Here is a 21,221-nt window from a genome sequence, read left to right as displayed (position 1 = left end):
GATACAGAGGGCCAACTATATGTGTGTGTGTGTTTGTGTGTGTGTATTGCATAGTGATCAGTGCAGTTTATTTTTTACCCAGCCTGGCTTCCTAGGTGTTATTGAATGACAACTCCCATCACTTTTGATTATCTGTCATGTGGACTGAAGATAATGGGAATTACACTTGTGACTCTGAGGCTAAGGAAAAATAAAAGGACATTTTAAAATCAGCCTTGTATCTAAGTCCAAATCTCACTATCCTGACTAAAACAGAACAAACAGCCTTCCAGATATTGCTGTAGAGACAAATGTCTCTAATTGTTTTAATTGTATTTTATTATTCTATTTTAAATGTCTATTTTAATTTTGTATTGTTTTTAAGGCATTGAATAGCTGCCTATATGTAAAGTTGCCTTGAATCCCCTTTGGGGTTGAGAAAGTTGGGCTAGAAATATCGTAAATAAATAAATAAATCCCCATCAGCTCTACTCATGATGTTTAATGATGAGGAATACAGCAGTTGTAATCCAACATATGGAAGGCCAATAAAATTACTTAGTGGGCCAGATTTGGCCTATGACTCTTGAATTTCAAACAATTTCACCATATCCAATAAGCCAGTGACAACTTCATATTTGTATTTAGCAAATCATTTTTTGAGGGAGGCCATAAGAATAGACTATTCCTGGGATATTTTTCTTCTTCTGTTAAGCATCAGTTACTATTGCTCTTTGTGGGAAAAACCTAAAGGACTTGCTTCTCATCACAAAAGAGTTCCTTTGTCCCCCAGAAGGCAGAGAGGATGAGCAGGTTTTACAGCTGCTCCCTTGAAGGACTTCATTGAAACATTCTGACTTCTTTGAAACTTAGTCTAAATTTATTTTCATTATGACTAATTTATCTTTTCCATCCTGTTGTTTGATTTCCTTGGAACAGTATCATGAGCCAGAAGCATCAAAAACAAAGAGGCATCACATGAAAACCTTGGAAAATGAGGAATACAAGCAGCAGAGGTCTGACTTAAGAAGCTTAGACTACACAGGAAGTCTTTCCAACAGCCAGATGTTGAAGAAACTGACAGAAGAGGTACTGCAGAAAACAGGAAGGAAAATACTATTTTTGCAGGCAAAGTTGACCTTACTTTCTTTATAATATAACATTATTTTCCCCATAAGATTTAAATTATGAAGAAAGTAGTGTCATCTTTAATTGTTCTAGATCAGGCATGGGCAAATTTGGGCCTTCCAGGTTTTTTGGACTTCAACTCCCACAATTCCTAACAGCCTATTGGCTGTTAGGAATTGTGGGAGTTGAAGTCCAAAACATCTGGAGGGCTGAAATTTGCCCATGCCTGTTCTAGGTTAACTCCATTCTGCCATCTCAAACCTGTACCTTAGTCTTCAGTCTCAGGTCATTTTAGTAATGTAAACAGTTTTTAAAAAACCAAGTTGGCTTTGGGGCATTAGTAAGGAAGTTAATTTTTATTTCTTTATAAGGAATTTAGGATATCAATATTTTTATTCAAGAAAGAAATAGCATAATATAACGCTAGTAATAATGCAAATACGCAAGATTTTGTCTTATATGATGATAAAATTACACAGTTCCATTTCACCTACTACAACTAAGTACAGATCTGCATCAAAGCACAAACACAAAAATAAAATACATACCTATACAGACTTACAGACTAAACTAACACACAAGAAAACAAAACTCACAGTCACTATGGTTTTCAACTCTTATTATTCTACTTCCTTTAAATAGTATTGTATAATCACACTTCTGCATTTGGTAACACTCTTCTAATTCATAAATCCAACAATTGACAATTGCCCCCAATTTAGGATATTGAGATTTAGACACTGTATTCAGATTCCATTCCAGTTCTACAACTGCATCAGCATTCAGACATGGTTGCAAATACAGATGAATCAATTTTCAAGCACAACAACTCAAATCAAGTGCTATGATAGGCACCTGGAATCCTGTGTGTCCTTAGCCAAATCCCTATTGCTGAAACTGTCAAATAGGAAAATTATTTGGCAGGCCCACAAACTGTGTGCCACTAAAATAATTCTTGCTTTCTGCAGTTCCAGAAAATGAGGATATCACTGGAAGGCACGCTTCCTGCATTCAGGACCCTCCAGACAGAGGTAAAACAGCATCTTGGGGCTTTAAAAACTTTTTGCTGGACCTGCAAAACAATTTAAAACACATATTGGAAGGAAAGGCTTTGAGCATTAGACAATAAAACTGAATTGGATTACCAATTGTTTCACTTCAATGATTTAATCGTTTTTCTATATGATTGACTCCTTCCATTCTTAACATACTCTCCTTTCTTTTTCTTCCAATGGACTGTTCAGTGCCTGCATTTTTTTACTACTACTACCATCCTGTAATACATACAAAGTTTCTTTTCTCATATCGCTTCTCCCATCAGCCTAAGGATTACTTACTTTGTAGGTTTTATTGTAGAAAGATAACCATCGTGGTCTATAGACTTTAACTGGTTCACTACAAATACTAATAGGCAGAGTAAGGAGAGACCATATTGGGGGAGGATTTTCAACTCCCCTAAAATCCCCCCCCCCCCCAATTCTGGTACAATTACTAATCCGAGACTGCTAAGAACCGCAACAGCTCTTCATATTCTTAAGTAAATATTATGGTAAAAATGAATAACCTTTCAAAATCTGAATTGAATGGGCAAAGCACAAATTCACTGGAATAGAGTTCCATATCTGTGGGGCCATTTAAAAAGCCGTGTCTCATGGTCACCAATTCTAGACTGAGAATAATAGATATCTGTTCACTTAACTTCACAGATGAATAGCAATGTGAACCTCGTTTTTCCACATCCAAGCCCAACACTCTGTTCATTGAAAATACAGCCTTTCAGTAGAGGGCTGGCTGAGTTTACAATTTCTGGAATTCACAGTTAGCTCACCACATACCATCTTTTAGGGACACTTACCTCTTGAAATGTTGTGTAGTTGACTATAGAATTCATGGTTATCTCAACTTGTGGACTTACTTTCCTTGATCCTTAGGATAGCGGCACGCAGCAGATCTGCTACCAACAGGAATATTGGCAACGACATCAGCAAATAGCAGAAATCCACGAGCGCCAATTAGCTGATATTCAATCCAGAAACCAACACTTGGAACAACAGAAGAATGGTAAAAGAAATGAGAGCATATTCTTGCTTGTGTCAATTTTTGATGTCAACAGTCTTAAAGAAATTTGTCTTTTTAAAAATTATACAGGATATTATAATTTGATTCAGAGAACATCTGGAAATATGTTGATTTGCATGAGATGTTCTAATGCTGTACAAGCAGTCCCTGAGTTACAAACATCCGACTTACAAACAACTCATAGTTAAGAACAGGGGTGATAGACAACAGGAAGTGAGAGAAATCTACCCCTAGAAAGGGAAAGAGTTATTATACGGAAAAGGTGTCTTCACTCTGAAGCTTTATCACCAATCCTTGTTCTCACAACAAGCCAAATTTTTCAAAATCCATTTTTGTGATATAAATTTTATTGTGTTGTGTGAAAGTAGCATGCAGTATACAAAAATAAAAATACAAATATTGTTTCCCCATCCACCCCCTTACCCACCCGTGAACCACCACCCATGACTTCCGACACCACTCAGTATGGAACTAGTAATCTATCCTTATAATTACACTAATAGATTCAAAGTCTATTTTTGTCTTCTTTTTTAAATGTCCAAATACAAGTCTCCATTTTCTAATGAAATCTTCATTATTTCCTCCACATATGCCATTGGAGAGCTTGGCCATTTGGATATACTCCACTGATTTTCTTCTCCAGTCCTTAATGAGTAGTTCCTTTTCCCCTTTCCAATATTTTGCTATTGTAATTTTTGCTGCCACAAAACTATATTGGCAAATTTCTACATCTTCTTTACCAATTATTTTAGGAAACAAACCCAATAGACACATTTCTGAGATTGAAAGTAAGGTGAAGTCTTCTGAACAGGGGCACTGACAGCAAAACAAACACCACAGGTGTGTTAAGGTAAAGGTCTTCCCCTGACTTTAAGTCTAGTCGTGTCTGATTCTGGGGGTTGGTGCTCATCTCCATTTCTAAGCCAAAGAGCCAGTGTTGTCCATAAACACCTCCAAGGTTATGTGGCCAGCATGATTGCATGGAGCGCCGTTACGTTCCGGAGTGGTACCTATTGATCTACTCACATTTGTATGTTTTTGAACTGCTACGTTGGCAGAAACTGGGGCTAACAGCAGAAGCTTACCACCCTGTTACCCGGATTCGAACCACCGACCTTTTGGTCAGCAAGTTCAGCAGCTCAGTGGTTTAATCCGCTGCTTCCCTATTCTATCCAGAGCTTATATATAAATATAGATATTTGGCTGGAGTGACATTTAAAATGGTACCTGTTCTGATTTCTTAAGAAAACCTATAAGAACAAACCTATCTGGCCTTTCTTGCTCTTAAGATGGGGACTGCCTCTATATCTTTTATCCAGAGATCCACAAACGCCTGGAAGAGCTGAAATTAGGGAACTCGGCTACATCTCATATAGAACAGTTGTTAGTGGAGCTGAATGCTCAGGAAGGAAAAAACCAGCTCACCCTGGATGCCCTGCGGAAACAAGTGGGACTGCTGCAGGTAACAGCAGAGAGCAGGTAAGACTCCAAGGAGAGAACTAGTTTTAATGATGAATGTGTCAGTATTCTGAGATGGGGATATTTCTTATTCATACTTCTTGTTATAATCCTGACATAGAAGCCAGGCCAATGTACATAATGTGCAGGGATCAAAAAATATATCTGAGGTTTGTCCCATTATCAATCACTTGGGTGACATAGATGGTGGTGTGGGAAATGCAAACACCATTAGGGCTGGCTATTTTTCTGTCTGAGGCAAAGAACAAAATAGCAACTGCTCCCATATAATTTTAAAAGTCCAACTGGATTAATACAGTCATTGAATGTGTATTCACTGCTGATCATGGGACAGTGTCATCATCTATAACTGGAAGTAGCAGACTGGACCAGGAGGTATTGAGCAGGCCATGTGCTGTATACTGTCCACCTTTCTCCTTCAGCCCTTCCTGCTATTTGAGGCAGTTGCCTCACCCAGCCTAATTATGACCAATCTTAAGCATCATCATTAAAGAAATCATGAATAAATCAAAGGGGCCTTATATATATATATATATATATTTCTATATATATATCCTGTCTTCTTTTTAGGAGCAAACCTGAACCCACCACCATGATAAAATCAGACAATGTTACAGACAAGGTGAAGGAGAACGTCTTCTTCAAGTCTATGCCATTTCTACCAGCTGTTGGCCCTCTGTCTTCAGAGATACAGTGAGTACAGAGGAAGGGGTAAGACTGGTAAGGCAATAAGTAATTAATAGCATTAATAGAAATGTTTACTAGTGATATTTGCCATTAAAGAGCAAGCAAAGCTACAAGCAGCAACCTTCCTCCTATGCTATTCATTCATTCCTCACTTTGGAATTCCAAGATACAGAGAATACTGACTGCCAAAGCAGGAAAAAGGACGCTGCAGAGAAGTACCTGATAAATTGAACTTTTATTAGAAATAGTTTATACAAGGAATAATTACATGGAGAAAGCTTTAACTTTACATGGACAAACACAGCCGAGAAGCCACAGCTGGCTGTAGTAGCTGAGAAGAGGGGCCGTTAGCAGTAGAGAGGAACCAAGCAAAGATGACTACATTTTTCCCTCTGGAAAAGACGCATCAGGGCCAGTTGGCAGACGTTGATGAGGGCCCAAGGCTCACAAGGGTAGGCAATACTATTATGCCTGCTGATGAGCTGAAAGACTGGCCAATTAACACCAAAGGGCTATTATTTAAGGAGAGTAATATTATGGACTCAGAAGGTGGGAGAAGCCGAGGTGGACAGTCCTGAGACTATGGTAACACAAAACTGGGGCTTGGACCCAATACCAGGAAAGCCCCAACCTCATTTCCAGGAGAGGGTCACTTTAATTCTTACACACCCAAGAATTTTTTACAGCAGTATCCCTACCTTGACTTGCAACAAGGAGAAGAATTGAATGAGGGCTATTCACACCTGGAGGCCAAGTTTACTGCCTTCTATAATGATTTGGTGATAATTAAGAAGTATCTCTACAGGAAAGTATGGTGCTCATGAGTACACTTGCAAAAATAATTAAAGAGGAGGTTTTAGAAAGCCGGTACAACTGTGATTCTACTAAGGTAATGCCGGCTGTCAAGATTTCAGATACAACTAGGCAGGATACAGCTACTCCCCGGTCTAGAGATAAAAGAACAAAACGGACAAAAGTGGATGAAAACAAGCACTTTAAAATCAACTCTAAGAGCCAGGGGGAAAATAATTACCAACATCAAAAGGGAGATGAAACAAATAATCACATGCAAACAAATAAGACGTTCCAGAAATTTAAAAATACACATTAAATAAACTCTTAGCACTAATTCCATCTTCAAAAACCTTGGCAACAGGAAGGAGAGGTAGCAAAAAAAGTTCCCCAAAGTGGAGCCACGGTGCTACCAATGATGGCAAAGTGGATAGAACCAGAGTGACTAATCAAGGACTCCAAAAGATTAATGTGGCAACACAAACCTATTGGGAAACCAGGCTACCAATATGACAGGAGAGAAGGGTGGTAGGAACACAAAAAAAGATAACATAGATATTTTCCATTGTTATTGCCTGTGGAACCTTCCTTCTTCCCTTTTTTGAGACATTCATCTACTGCAAAATGCACTCAGGACTTTATGAAACCTTATTTTAGGAAATATTGAGTTAGATCACATAGTCAGAATGATCTCTAGGAGCAATATTGAAAGTGCAGTAGCAGATAATTGCAGTCAAACATTGGAAGATGTCTCACGAAAGCAGACTGGATACATAAACGTTTTCATTTGGACTGCGATTTAAAAGAGACAAGAAACGGAAAAGGGGAAATTAACCAAAAAGAAATCTAAAAAAGAAGCCAGTACTTGAAGGGGGGAAATTAACTGAGATTTGCTTGAGAGATGAAAACTAACAAAAAGATGTTTTCTGACAATGTTCAGAGCAAATCAAAGAACAATAAAACATTTATTCAACCTAAACACTAGGAAGAGCTCACTGATGGTAAGAGCTATTACATAATGGAATAAACTGCTTCAGAAGACAATGGCTTCCTTTGAAAGTTTCTAAATCATATAGCCATTCCTCAGTTTACAAAGTCCATGTTGATTTAATCAATCACCTCTTGTTGACACTAGCAATTGGATTTAGCTCCTAGGGCCCTTCCACACAGCCCTATATCCCAGAATATCAAGGCAGAAAATCCCACATTATTTGAGTGTGTGGACTTAGATATCCTAGTTCAAAGCAGATATTGTGGGATTTTCTGCCTTGATATTCTGGAATATAGGGCTGTGTGGGAGGACCCCCCAATTCAAAGCAGATAATGTGGGATTTTATACAGCTGTGTGGAAGGGGCCCTAGTCAGTAGGATTGCTGTTCCCCCTCCCCACCCCATGCAACCCTATGCAATATTCAAGTTGCATGAAATGCAGAAATTAAGCAGTTGTAGCTTTCCCATCATTAATTTCCATGCCTTCAACAGCTCTGGGATCGATACATAAAGTGCAACTAATAAGGGCATGAAACACATATTGAAAAAGATTTAGCAACATTGTCAGGAAGGTGAGGCTGCTTTTGTATATCCCCACAGGTCTGTATACCTGGCTTATGTGCAGAGTGGAGGCAGTGACGTTAACGTCCTTCGTCAGATGTATGAGCTGCAGGTAGAGGCTATAGCACTGGAGAAAGCTGAAGCAAAACCTGAACACAAGAGCAGAAGGAAGAGTGAGCTCTGTTTCCTTGCCTTCCTTTCTATTGCCTGCATTTTAATCACAGACTAGGTGTCTTCTTGGAACTTTTGGTCTAGATCAGGCATGGGCAAACTTTGGCCCTTCAGCTGTTAGGAATTGTGGGAATTGAAGTCCAAAACACCTGGAGGGCCAACGTTTGCCCATGTCTGGTCTAGATTTTGCACATCTTTGATCTGATCAAAGGTTTGTTGTTCATAGACAATGTGAGGATTTGATTACACTGGGAAGCAGCATCTTGCTTTTGAAAGCTCAAAAGATATAAAAAATGTGTAAGTCTTCAAAATGTTATAGGGTTGTTTAGATAAATCCAGGAAGTTTGACAAATATTTCCTTCCTCTGATACATATCTCTCCAAATCTTGTTGCTCATTAGCTTTTCTTGCTGTCATTGCAGAATATGAAAGCAGCCCCAGTGCCTATTCAAGGGGTCTGGATGCTGAACTCTTGTCCGTTGAGTTGGAAAATCAGAAGTTGGAAGATGAAATACTAAAATTAAAGATCCTGAAGGACAGAAGGATAGTAGAACATGGTAGATGGTCTGCCTACGTTTCTATAGCTGAGCCAACGATAACACCTGGGGAAGCTTAGGATTCATCACAATTTTTTTTGTCTTATTGCCGTTAGTAGTAGCAGCAATAATAATACCATAGTGGTATTAAAAGTCAACAACACTGCTTTGGGGGAAGGTTATTTTATGATAGGTAGACAACCACTTCTGTAATCAAGGGCTTAAGAATATTATTTTCATCTTAGTAAAAAAAAACTTTGCAAGGATCTCTTCACTTTGGAGCTATAGCAGGAAGGACATAATGTTCCATATTTATCTGAACAGATGAACAGTGATTCTGGCCTGGTTTGGCCTGTTGACCAAGGTCGGTTTTTATGATGATCCGTTATTGGGAGAAATTCTAAAAAATGGCAGAAGGGCTGCATTGTGTTAACCTGGGCCTTCCTGGTTCATCTGATATGTGCACACTTTGAGAGTTTCCAAAAGAATGTTCTTGTCCTTTTTTATCTTTACTGTACCCAGACTTTCCAAAAATATTACTTTGATGGGGGGGTGGGGGGGGGAGAGAAAAAGAGAGAGAGTTAATTATAAAATCTATCCCTTGAAATTCCTCACTGAGGAAAATCTTGGCCCAATGGCTTCATGTGCAAGATGTGTGATCTGTGTTGTCGAAGGCTTTCATGGCCGGGATCACAGGGTTGTTGTATGTCTTTCAAAGATCTCAACTCAGATCCTGAAATCATCATTCTTCCAGCTGACAAGGGGAATGCCACAGTAATCATGGAAACAAAACAATACAAAGAAAAAATCAGACAACTTCTAGATCCCACAATTTACAAGAAACTGAAACAAGACCCCACTAACAAAATCACCAGAAAAACGAACACTCTAATCAAGAACTCCTCCATTAACTTTGACATACGCCAACAGCTGTGCAAATCAGAAGCCCTCCCACCCAGGCTTTACGGACTCCCCAAAATCCACAAGGACTCCATCCCACTCAGACCCATTGTAAGTGCCATTGGATCGCCGACTTACAACCTGGCAAAATTTCTGGCTACACAGCTACAAACCCACATTGGGCTCACTGCACATTATATCAAGGACTCTACACACTTTATAGAAAAGATCAGCAACCTCAATCCAAGCACCAAGGACATCCTGATCAGCTTTGATGTGGTGTCCCTTTTTACCAAAGTCCCAGTAGCTGACACCCTCACACTAATCAAACAAAACTTCCCAGAAGACATCACAGCCCTGTTTCACCATTGCCTCACCACTAGCTACTTTCAGTGGGACACTGGATTCTATGAACAGAAGGATGGAGTGGCCATGGGGAGCCCTCTCAGCCCAGTAGTAGCAAATTTCTATATGGAATACTTTGAAAAACAGGCCCTAGAAACAGCACCAAAAAAGCCCACTGTTTGGTTCAGATACGTAGATGACACCTTCACAATTTGGAGCCATGGAGAGGAAGAACTCAGCAAGTTCCTGGACCATCTTAACAGCATCCACCCAAACATCCAATTCACCATGGAAAAAGAAAAGGAAGGAAAACTGCCATTTCTAGATGTTCTGGTCATCCGCAAACCCAATCAACAATTGGGCCACACAGTTTACAGAAAACCTACACACACAGATAGATACCTTCATAAAAACTCCAACCATCACCCAAGTCAAAAAAGGAGCACAATCAAAGCCCTGACAGACCGTGCACAAAGAATCTGCGAACCTCACCTCCTCCAAGGTGAACTCAACCACCTAAACTGGGCTCTACAGGCCAATGGATACTCCACCACAGACATCAGAAGAGCTGCAAGGCCAAGAACAAGCCAGGAGAGTCAAGACAAAGATCCACCCAGAGGAAAGGTGTTCTTACCATACATCAAGGGAACTACTGACCGCATAGGGAAGCTGATGAAGAAGCACAACCTACAAACTATCTACAGACCCACGAAGAAAATCCAACAAATGCTACGGTCAGCGAAGGACAAGAGGGATCCTCTCTCTTCTGCAGGAGTCTACCGGATACCATGCAGCTGTGGACAAGTCTACATAGGGACCACCAAACGCAGCGCACAAACAAGAGTCAAAGAACATGAAAGGCACTGCAGACTAATTCAACCAGAGAAATCAGCCATAGCAGAGCATTTGATGAACCAGCCTGGACACAGAATACTATTTGAGAACACAAAAATGCTGGACCATTCTAACAACTATCATGTCAGACTACACAGAGAAGCCATTGAAATCCACAAGCATGTGGACAACTTCAACAGAAAGGAAGAAACCATGAAAATGAACAAAATCTGGCTACCAGTATTACAAAACTCAAAAATCAGAACAGTAAATAAAAAGCAATACTCTGAAAACAGAGGGTTTCCAGACATGAATCAACCAAGGGCAGTTAACGACTCTAAACAAAGGATGCCCCAGAGGCAGGAAGAAGACAGCAGATAAGCTTTTCAATGCTAATTTAAGTGATTAACTACACATTCACACTGACCTCTCTCACCCTAGACTTTCCACAGATATATATTAACCTCTTTGCTTAGTTTTCTCCATACCTCACAACCTCTGAGGATGCCTGCCATAGATGTGGGCGAAACGTCAGGAGAGAATGCTTCTGGAACATGGCCACACAGCCCGAAAGACATACAACAACCCGATGTGTGATCTGTTTATGGATGTTATCACAGTTATTTTGTCCTTCAGGAGGCAAAGCTAAGCTATTAGATATCACTAATTTTGCCAAAATGGAATAAGAGTTTGAACAAACTTTTGGTTAAAAAAAATAAAACACCAAATGAATGCATTTTAAGTTATCATACACTCACATAAGGACTAATTTCTAAATTCTTTATCCAAATAGGGGCCCCTGGTGGCACAGTGTGTTAAAGCGCTGAGCTGCTGAACTTGCGGAACAAAAGGTCCCAGGTTCAAAACCCGGGAGCGGAATGAGCGCCTGCTGTTAGCCCCAGCTCCTGCCAACCTAGCAGTTCGAAAACATGCAAATGTGAGATCAATAGGTACCGCTCCGGCGGGAAGGTAACGGCGCTCCATGCAGTCATGCCAGCCACATGACCTGGAGATGTCTATGGACAACGGCAGCTCTTCGGCTTAAAAATGGAAATGTGCACCAACCCCCAGAGTCGTTCATGACTGGACTTAATGTCAGGGGAAACCTTTACCTTTTACCTTATCCAAATATTTCCCACAGAAATTGTTCTTTTTTACAGTCCCCTCCCTGTCTAGGTACAGTGTGTTGCATTAATGAGACACTTTCTTCCTTTGATCAGAATCTTTGGATACAGAGCTGGCTAAACTGGAACAGAGGCACATGGCAGAGATGGCTCATCTTCATGCTGAGATTGGCAGATTGAAACAGGACCCTGAGAGGATGAAACCCCGAGGGCCCAGAAGGGGGTTGCCACCCCTATTGCCACCTCCTATAGCTCCTCCTCTGCCACCACCACCTCCTCATCATCTTCATGGCCTCCCAGACCCTGGCTTTCTATCTAGCAGTGTGGTGAGTGTCATTTCTATTCAAAGATAATTATTTTGCAGAAGACCTGCCTAAGGAGTTGAAATAGTCATCAGTGAGAATACTCATCTTGTTGAAATTTTGGAGGTTGCTGATAACCCAGGTGGCTGATTATCCCATTTTTGTTAGCTCCAGTGGCTTGCTTTCTTCATGGTTAACATGAGAAGGGTAACCCAGAAAAACTTTCTCAGACCTCCATCTCATCTCTCTGATGTTTGGTTGTTGTACTATGCCTTAGTTTCTGATTTTGGTAATGGCTTATTTACTTGAATATATTGTTACATCGTAACCATAGAAAAAGACTGCTCTTTGCTAACCCTGCAGAATATTAAGATACTTATTTGTTGGATCTGGGTATTGAATCCTTGACTGTCATTCCAATTAATCAGTGGCTAACTTCCAGGTTAAGACAACAAATGTTGGAGAAAATGTGCCATGCTCCACCAATAGAAAATATTGTATTGGCCTATTTGCCTAGGAGTGAATTTTTTGTTTGAAGCTATGGTGTGGTATTGTGGAAGGACTAGTGGTTACATATGATGCTTAAATACTATTACAACAAGTGATTATCAAATTCATCCAGTTTCTTCCTGTTACAGAACCCCGTGAGATCATCTGCCAGAGCTACAAGCCATTATTTCCTGGACCCCTCTGATGCCCTGGGACCAGCTCCGTATGATCCAGCGTATGTCTCCCTCCACTTATTGAAGGGGTGTTTTACTTGTACTTTGTGGGCTGATTCAGACAATTGCATTGGATAGGCCATATCAGCTATAGTTTTTTAGAAATAGTTTTGGTTTTTATGGGCAAGCTGATGGAGACTGGTAAATTATATATATTTTGTATCTCACTGGCGCCAATTTTGGAATCAGAAGGTCAAAAATACCCAGAAACAGGGCTAACATTTGAGGCACCAAAATATGTTTTAGTCAGTGAATGCACAGTGAAGATGTTTCACTTTCCCCAATCAATTGTCATAGCACTTGACTTGGAACAAAGCAGTTTGTGTATTCCACATCCCACTTAGCTCTAAGAAAGTAGCATAATTCATGCTAAATGAGAGTGAAATATTCTCCTGTTTCTGCAGGTCTGGTTTTGTGATATTTTATGATTTTCTCTTGGGTCTGGATCCCACATTTTACCAAATTTGCCTGGTCTCTGCCCTGTATCGTAATGGAAAAGAGCTGGGCAAGCCCACACCACTGCCCGTTGTCTCCTCAGATATGGGACAGTCCTCACAGTATATGATGGATAGACAAAGAGGGTGTTGTGCCATCTTGGCGACCCAACAGCCAGTTCCTAGGTGAGTTTCAGTTACTGTGTTTATTTGTTTTTTTATTTATAAAACATATATTTGTACCAAGAATCCTAGTCATCAGCAGCCTTGCTCAGGTTTTGCAAACTCCTTGACTAAATCCATTTGTAATGTGCTTTCCCTCGTTTCCTTCTGTTTTCCTTCTCCCAAGAATTTTCATCTTTTCCATTGAGTTATGTTATCTCATGATATGATATAAGTACAACAGCCTACGCTTGATAATTTTGGCTTCAAGTGAAGCAAGCAAGCTTCATTTGCTCTTGGGCCCATTTATTTGTCTTTTTGGCAAATATTGTTATTTTTCTGGCAAATACCGGTAAATAAATTATGCAAATTTAGAACTCTTCTCCAACACCACTATTCAGATGAGTTGACTCTTTTCTTGTGAGTTTTCTTCATCATCCAACCTTTCCAGGCATACCTCAAATACCCTAAAGGCACCAAAACCTGTCTGATCTTAGAAGCAAAGCAAGATCAGCTCTGGTTAGCACCTGGGTGAAAGATTATCAACAAATATCAGGTGTTTTTGTTGAGAAGAAATATTTGAGAGGAAGGAACTGGCATAAGCACTTTTGGGTATTCCTTCCCTTAATAATTGTATAAAATTAATAGGGTCACCATAAGTCAACAAGCAGTTTGAAGGCCTGCATACACACTCCTATATAGATATCAGAAATAATATGACATGGATGATTCTGACTATTTTTTCTAAAACTGTGTTCAAATCAAATATAACTATTCAAAGAATTATTTATAAACAGCAGTAGGAAAAAGCTAACTATCATAAGCTATTTTCGTCTGAAACAACTAAAAGCTGCCAACACACAGGGATGATTGCTTAGAGGAGAATATACTCCTCCTCCTGCTTTTTGCAAATATTAAAAATAGACATCACCATATGGCTAGCCAAGGGGCAGACTGCAGGACCTTTACAAATATTAAACAGCTGGTCCCATGGTTAGCCAGATGGTGCTCTCCGTCTTTCAGTATATTCTGTGCTTGGTATAATTGAAAACTTTTCCCAAAGAAAGTCTCAGAGCCTTTGCTACTTTCCTTTGAGTATGCTGTGTTGTCTAGTTTCTATGAAATGATTTGATTCAGTCCAACTTTGCAACTGACAGATCCTGTCTCTTCATATTTAAAACGCATTAGTAAATAATACGTAAATAGCAATGGTCTCTGCAACCACTGGAATGCAAGACCAGAATTTGGCAGTATTCCTTTTTAAAAAAAACTATGTTGGCTATAGGGCTGTGATGGCACAGCTAGTTAAACCGCTAAGCTGCAGAACTTGCTGACCAGAAGGTCAGCAGTTCGAATCCGCAGGATGGGGTGAGCTCCCATTGTTGATAGCCCCAGCTTCTGCCAACCTAGCAGTTCGAAAACATGCAAATGTGAGTAGATCAATAGGTACTGCTCCAATGGGAAGGTAATGGCACTCCATGCAGACAACGTTGACCTTTCAGCTTAGAAATGGAGATGAGCACCCCCACCTCCAAGTCAGACTTGACTAGACTTAATGTCAAGGGGAAACCTTTACCCTTACAATGGCTATAGGATTCTGGGAATTGGAGTGCAAACAATTTCCAAGCTCATAATTTTCATAGAAAAAGAAATGTAGGTATGTTGGTGTACCATTCATTTGTGTTAATTGTTTTTCAGAATTCTCCCTTCAACTTCTATTGCCCTTGTAACTGAACTTCAAGCCTCCGGAGGCTTTGATGCTTATGGACTAGAAATAGAGAGCTTGGCTCCCAGAGGGTGGGCCAAAATCCAAATTTTTGACCAACTGCATCAAGTGATGAGTGGACGATGGAAGGTACCTATCCGGGCGCTTCCTGTGAAGCCAGGACTTAATGTGGAGCAGATGAATGGTGTACCTCAGGTGAGGGCCTTTAACAAGGATCAAAGCAGAGCCACAAACCAAGATTGTTGGCTGCAACAACTGTTTTCTGTTGACCATTAAGAGTGTCCTGCTGATTGTCTCAGGGAGGTCTTGATGAACCATTTAGTCCAATTCTTCACACTGAATCCCTCCATCCTCCATTGCACCTCTTTCATGTGACTCCTTGTAATCTAAGACAGTTGTCTTCCTAGGTCCTGTCCACTTGATACATGTTTTCTCAGAGTAATATTACAAAAGGATAGCCATATTAGACAGGCAGCAAAAAAACAACAACACTCTGACGTTTTTCCTGGGACAATGACTAATTCTGAGAAAACTGATCCTTGGACAAACCAAGGTGTATTATTTCAGTCTCCTATTTGGTTATATTTACATGTGTTTTAATACTCAACTAACCAGACCTGACCTTGTTTTATCTCACAGGCTGGCAAGGCTGAGCTTTACTTGCGACTGGTGAATGCAAGAGATGCTGATATGCAGTCAATGGCTGAAGTCCATCCTGGCAATGCCTCCCTGTACAAATACCCTCCAACCGTGAGTCTAGCTCTGTGACACCTGCTGTTTTTAGTTGTATTGCTGTATTATTTGTTTGTCCCCTTGTTTCTCCTGAATCTGCTGCCTCCCTACTTTAATGATGCTGTTTCTTTCTCCCAAATGCAGGCGTTCAGTGGCACAGCATCTTCTGCTGATGCTCTTCCAACCCAGCACGCCTTTCGCTCTGCCCCCACCAGCCTGTCCTTTTCTGTCCCTCCTTACACTGGCTTTGTTGACCCTCCTCCAAATCAGGAACAGTTTGTCCAACACCAATCCAATAAAAGGTGAGGAAAAAGGAAGACAGCCATCTTTCTCCCCACTCCCCCATTCTCCCTCAAGGTCTGAACTGTCCTCCTAATGATAAACAAATATGTGTGTTATCATTTGTTTTTGTGTCTGTGTTTGTATATATCTGTGTGTTTTGCGTTAAAATGGCTTAAAATAAAATGTGTTCTTCTAATCCAACATTATTTGTGATAATTTCTGCTTGATCCAAAGATTGCCTTTAAGGATTTAAACACTGTACATTGTGGAAATGCTCCACCTGCACAGCAGAGAGAAATTATAATAGTCTCTGTGTCTGGGTGACCACAGTAATCTAAGGTACAAATGCTGATCACATGTTTTCCCACCAATTTTTATAGTGCTGGGTACCAGTTTCTCCTGAATTTCCAGAGCAGCACTAAAGCAACAGACTGGATGCAGGAGAAATATTTTTGGCTCTCCATATGAATAATTATTTTCTAAATCAGTGGTTCCCAAACTTATTTGGCCTACCACCCCCTTTCCAGAAAAAAATATTACTCAGCGCCCCCTGGAAAGGGGGCATGGCTTAGAGGGGTGGGTGTGGCTCTTGCTCAAGAGGGCAGTACAATGTAGTAATATATAATGCTAATATTGTGCTATGCTAATAATGTAATATATTGTATGTAAATATAATTTGTAAGCCGCTCTGAGTCCCCTTCGGGGTAAGAAGGGCGGGATATAATTGTAGTAAATAAATAAATAAATAAATAATGTTTGTATGTGCATCTTCAACCCTACTAAATTAACTACAGTTCCGTATTTGTGATGCATTTCTCCATAACTGTTAATTAAAACACAAATGCCTACATTCAGAGATGTTATTTATCTCATATCACTACACAGAGCTTGGATGCTAGCTGAACTTGCTTCTTCCTTGGATCGGTCCTTCATGCACCAGCTGAGTCCCTTTCTGCATGCATAGAAGCACATAGAGTGATAACACTATGTAACACAATTGTTGTTTCTGGGTTATAAATGTCATTTCCTAATTGGTTCTATCATAAAAATATGGAAAAATTTATTAAACTGCAAAACCTTGTTTTTGCCATTTTTGCAGTCTGCACATTGAAAAGTTTAAAATGACATATTTTCATTAAGGAAAATTACAAACTTTTGGACTTTACATAACAGAAGGATAAAAAATCAACATTGTATATCAAAGCTACAAAAATGAAGTTTCTGGGGTATAACAATTACTTTCAAAGTAAGTCCTGCACAAGTAAACAGGAAATAACACTTTCAAACCAGGAATAGAGTCTATTCTGGCCAATATATTTTCCGTATTCTGATAGAGGAGAAACAGCACACATGCTACCCTTTACTTTAAAACTTTTCTCTCTGTCGCTTTAATTCAACAGATATATTCTCAAATTGCATCGTTCCATATTTACAGTGTTTCATCAGTAGTGTCAACTAAGATACATATTCTCTTTAGATTTAGTTATTCCATTTCATTCCCACATCTGTCGTGATTTTGTTTTTTGCATTTTTATTCTAGGATATTTGATTTTTAAAAAGGAAGGCATACATCCTTCAGGCATATGCAAAAAAGGAGCATGTTTGTATACAGTACCTAATTAGTTTGGTTTGTCTGAGGTTTCTGTCATTTTAGATTATCCTATGTCAATCTCCAGTTAGTGAATGGGTTATTACTTAATACGAACCTGTTTTTTTTCATGTTGTGCACTTGCCAAATAGTTTATAGATGTAATACAATGACAATTGGCCATATCTTTTAAGAGAAATGTGCATAAATTACTCCTACCAACAATATTATTTTCTTTCAATTTCACTTTCTGTACATCACATATTACTTATCCATATGATCTACCACTTCTAACATTTCTTCCCTGCTTCCTACGTGGTTAAAGTTTGAGGCTTCTTGCCTTAATATTGCAATCAGTTTAGAAGTAGCAACCTTCCCCTTCCTTCCTTTCTTTGTTTCTACTGTCTCCCACTGTCCTGGCTGTGGCACTGGCAGCACCAAGACATCAAGGGAAAAAAGGCTTCACTGTATCATTACAGGTAAAGACCAAGTATATTTTCCCCCTTTATGTCTATGGGAAGATAATCTCTCCTGTATCCCAGCACAACTGTTGAAATAGTCTGAAGTGATCAAAACTGTTGCAAAATACCATTCTGCTGCATGAAGAAAGAGCTGGCTTACAGCATCCTCTTGAACAAATTATATGCAGCTACAGATAGTTGAAAATTAGGACCATTGCTAGAGACTGAAAAACTTTAGAATAAAGGACTAAGAAATTTGCATAAATTTTGCATATCCTTTCTTCAGTATTCATATAGGATAGTAATGGAATTAGAGTCCTATTATATAGATTCAAAGTTGGAGCCCAAAGGATCCGTGTTTAGAGGAATCCTTAACCAAAACATTTTGACCGTATATACCAGTGGTTCTCAACCTGTGAATCTCCAGATGTTTTGGCCTACAACTCCCAGAAATCCCAGCTAGTTTACCAGCTGTTAGGATTTCTGGGATTTGAAAACCAAACATCTGGGGACCCACAGGTTGAAAACCACTGGTATATACAATGAGATGTTGTGTTCTCAGCAGTGGCAATAAGACACTGACCACATAGAGATCAGAAGAAGTGGTTACACGGGCAGTCCTCGAGTTACAAACATCCGACTTACAAATGACTCCTTGTTAAGAACGGAGGTGAAACAACAGGAAGTGAGTGAAATCTACCCCTAGAAAGGGAAATTCATTCCTGAAAGAGTTATCATGGGGAAAAGGTGTCTCCACTGAAGCTTTATCACCAATCCTTGTTTCCACAACAAGCCAAATTGTTAAAAATCGAATTATCACAAAGGCAAAAAAATTAGGTGAAATTTTCAGAACAGGGGCACAGACAGCAAAACAAACACCACACACACACACACACACATCTATAGCTACACTTTTAAAATGTACCTGTTCCGATTGGCATACCAATTCAACTGCCTGTACTGAAATACGGGATGCCATCATTGTATTTAATCAACTGTAGCTGAAAACAGCAGATTAGCATAAAGGGCACAAAGTGGATCATGTGTTACACATAACTATGACCTGACAGAGAGCGGAATAGTCAGAGGAATCAAAAGGAACAATTGAGAAAGGATGCTGCTATTGTCTCCTCCGCTTCCCCTACATTTACAGCCTATAGTGATAACCTAGCAGTAAGGCTAGTCACCAGAAGGATTGGTCCAGAAGTACAGTACAATAGAGTCTCACTGATCCAACACTCGCTTATCCAACATTCTGGATTATCCAACGCATTTTTGTAGTCAATGTTTTCAATACATCGTGATATTTTGATGCTAAATTCGTAAATACAGTAATTACAACATAACATTACTGCGTATTGAACTACTTTTTCTGTCAAATTTGTTGTTAACGTGATGTTTTGGTGCTTAATTTGTAAAATCAGAACCTAATTTGATGTGTGATAGGCTTTTCCTTAATCCCTCCTTATTATCCAACATATTCGCTTATCCAACGTTCTGCCGGCCCGTTTATGTTGGATAAGTGAGACTCTACTGTAATTCAAAAGCAGTGTGGTTGTGCGGAAATCTATGTTATCCCTACATTCTTTATCAGCTCATCTGTTACTCCTACATAGCACATCAGACCATCTGCTATATCAGGATGGCTTTCATCTAGATCAAGTTCAACTGTTTGACTAGCAAGTTTTTGTTTGGTGGGAAACAAACATTTGTTCTCAGGATGGAAGAATGCTGTATGCTGTTTCAAAGAGTATATTAATAGCAATCTGATTATTTTACAAGTGACACAGCACCTCAGAGGCCGCAACATCAGCAGCAGAAATTAAAAGGAGAATTGGGGTTCATCCTTGATAGAGTGAAAGGTGCTCCTCTTGGAGATGGGGCCATCCGGCTGACAGGTTACCACCAGAAAACTGGTCAGGTAGGAACCCAATGTGTCATTAGGTCCACTTTGGTGCAATGGTTAGCGCCCTCGATTAGGAACCGACATTCTTGGGCCCAATATTCCTGCACTCCTAGCCTGACAGTAGGGGAAAGGCTTGGAGGTTTTTTTTAATGCAAATATCATAGGATTAAGCTCTGAAATTGCTTAAAAGTTTTGTCTGAAATTGTGACCAACCACTGCTAGTCTATGTAGACAACACAGAGCTAAATAGACCAAAGTTTTGATCTGTTGTAAGAAAGTTTTCTATATTCTTCAAGGTAGCTAGAAGCTACTTAGTTGAGGAAGAGGTTGATGAATACCAAATAAATGCATGTATTATAACACATGAAAATAACTTAAGGAACAAACTAGAGCATCTGTCACCATTTAAAATGCTATAACTCTTTCCTCTAGGTCATTGGCACCAGAGACTCAGGACTGAATTACTGCACTGATTCTGTCAGGTCCAACATCAAATATGGCTACTTCGTGTTAGGAGAGCAGGAGGTACAGAATGGTATCCTGGGCAGAGAATATTAGGTTTGGAGACTGGGGGACTCAAGTTCACATTCTTGTTGTAAGGTTTACTAACTGTTCTTAGACAAATTATTATCTTTCAGATTTAACCAACCTCATACCCCTTTTCAAAGCCAATAACAAAAAAAAGTTAAAATTTGCAACTTGACTAATCAGGATGCAAAAGGAGACAAGATCCACAAATGTGAGAGGGAAATCCCAGCAACATACATGTAATAGATACATTATGCAGTATCCCCCAACACTGGGGGAAAATAACTTACAGATGTAGATTTAAATGTAGGTACCATGACCTGGAGCCCCTGGTGGCACAGCAGATTAAACCGCTGAGCTGCTGAACCTGCTGATTGAAATGGCAGCAGTTTGATTCTGGTGAGTGGGGTGAGCTTCTACTGTTAGCCCCAGCATCTGCCAACCTAGCGGTTCAAAAACCTGCAAATGTGAGTAGATCAATAAGTACCCATCTAGCGGGAAGGTAACGGCACTCCGTGCAGTCATGCTGGTCACATGATCTTGGAGGTGTCTATGGACAACGCCAGCTCTTCAGCTTAGAAATGGAGATGAGCATCCACCCCCAGAGTCAGACATGACTAGACTTAATGTCAGGGGAGAACCTTTACCTTTACTTACAATGACCCATCTGGATGGACATAATTACTGTCCACAATTCATTTTCATGAAAATCACATCTACTGATGCTGTGTATGGACATTGCACCAGTACTTGCAGTGAGCACCTCTGGTCATA

General features: G+C 39.8%; 1 protein-coding gene and 1 long non-coding RNA gene across 3 annotated transcripts in view; one reads left to right on the top strand and one right to left on the bottom strand.

Moving 5' to 3' along the window:
* The window catches only part of ccdc17 (coiled-coil domain containing 17), a 51,187-nt gene that overhangs the window by 3,713 nt on the left and 26,253 nt on the right, over nucleotides 1–21,221 (top strand). For both annotated transcript variants that reach the window (XM_016993224.2, XM_062979631.1), the window contains exons 2-16: nucleotides 919–1,068; nucleotides 2,076–2,138; nucleotides 3,039–3,168; nucleotides 4,506–4,665; nucleotides 5,236–5,358; nucleotides 7,735–7,868; nucleotides 8,288–8,422; nucleotides 11,701–11,930; nucleotides 12,545–12,630; nucleotides 13,033–13,248; nucleotides 14,923–15,145; nucleotides 15,590–15,700; nucleotides 15,827–15,984; nucleotides 19,796–19,934; nucleotides 20,352–20,444. In XM_016993224.2, coding sequence (XP_016848713.2) covers nucleotides 919–1,068; nucleotides 2,076–2,138; nucleotides 3,039–3,168; nucleotides 4,506–4,665; nucleotides 5,236–5,358; nucleotides 7,735–7,868; nucleotides 8,288–8,422; nucleotides 11,701–11,930; nucleotides 12,545–12,630; nucleotides 13,033–13,248; nucleotides 14,923–15,145; nucleotides 15,590–15,700; nucleotides 15,827–15,984; nucleotides 19,796–19,934; nucleotides 20,352–20,444 — 2,151 coding nt within the window. The remainder of the gene's footprint in view (nucleotides 1–918; nucleotides 1,069–2,075; nucleotides 2,139–3,038; nucleotides 3,169–4,505; nucleotides 4,666–5,235; nucleotides 5,359–7,734; nucleotides 7,869–8,287; nucleotides 8,423–11,700; nucleotides 11,931–12,544; nucleotides 12,631–13,032; nucleotides 13,249–14,922; nucleotides 15,146–15,589; nucleotides 15,701–15,826; nucleotides 15,985–19,795; nucleotides 19,935–20,351; nucleotides 20,445–21,221) is intronic.
* LOC103278686 (uncharacterized) lies at nucleotides 1,449–3,042 on the bottom strand. The gene is made up of 2 exons (XR_506260.3): nucleotides 2,963–3,042; nucleotides 1,449–2,179 (listed from the first exon to the last, which is right to left on the bottom strand). It is a non-coding gene; the product is annotated as an uncharacterized LOC103278686 (long non-coding RNA).

Source organism: Anolis carolinensis, chromosome 4, assembly GCF_035594765.1.
Source record: "Anolis carolinensis isolate JA03-04 chromosome 4, rAnoCar3.1.pri, whole genome shotgun sequence".
In the NCBI taxonomy this organism is placed as follows: domain Eukaryota; kingdom Metazoa; phylum Chordata; class Lepidosauria; order Squamata; family Dactyloidae; genus Anolis; species Anolis carolinensis.
This window is presented reverse-complemented; position numbering and strand designations above follow the sequence as displayed.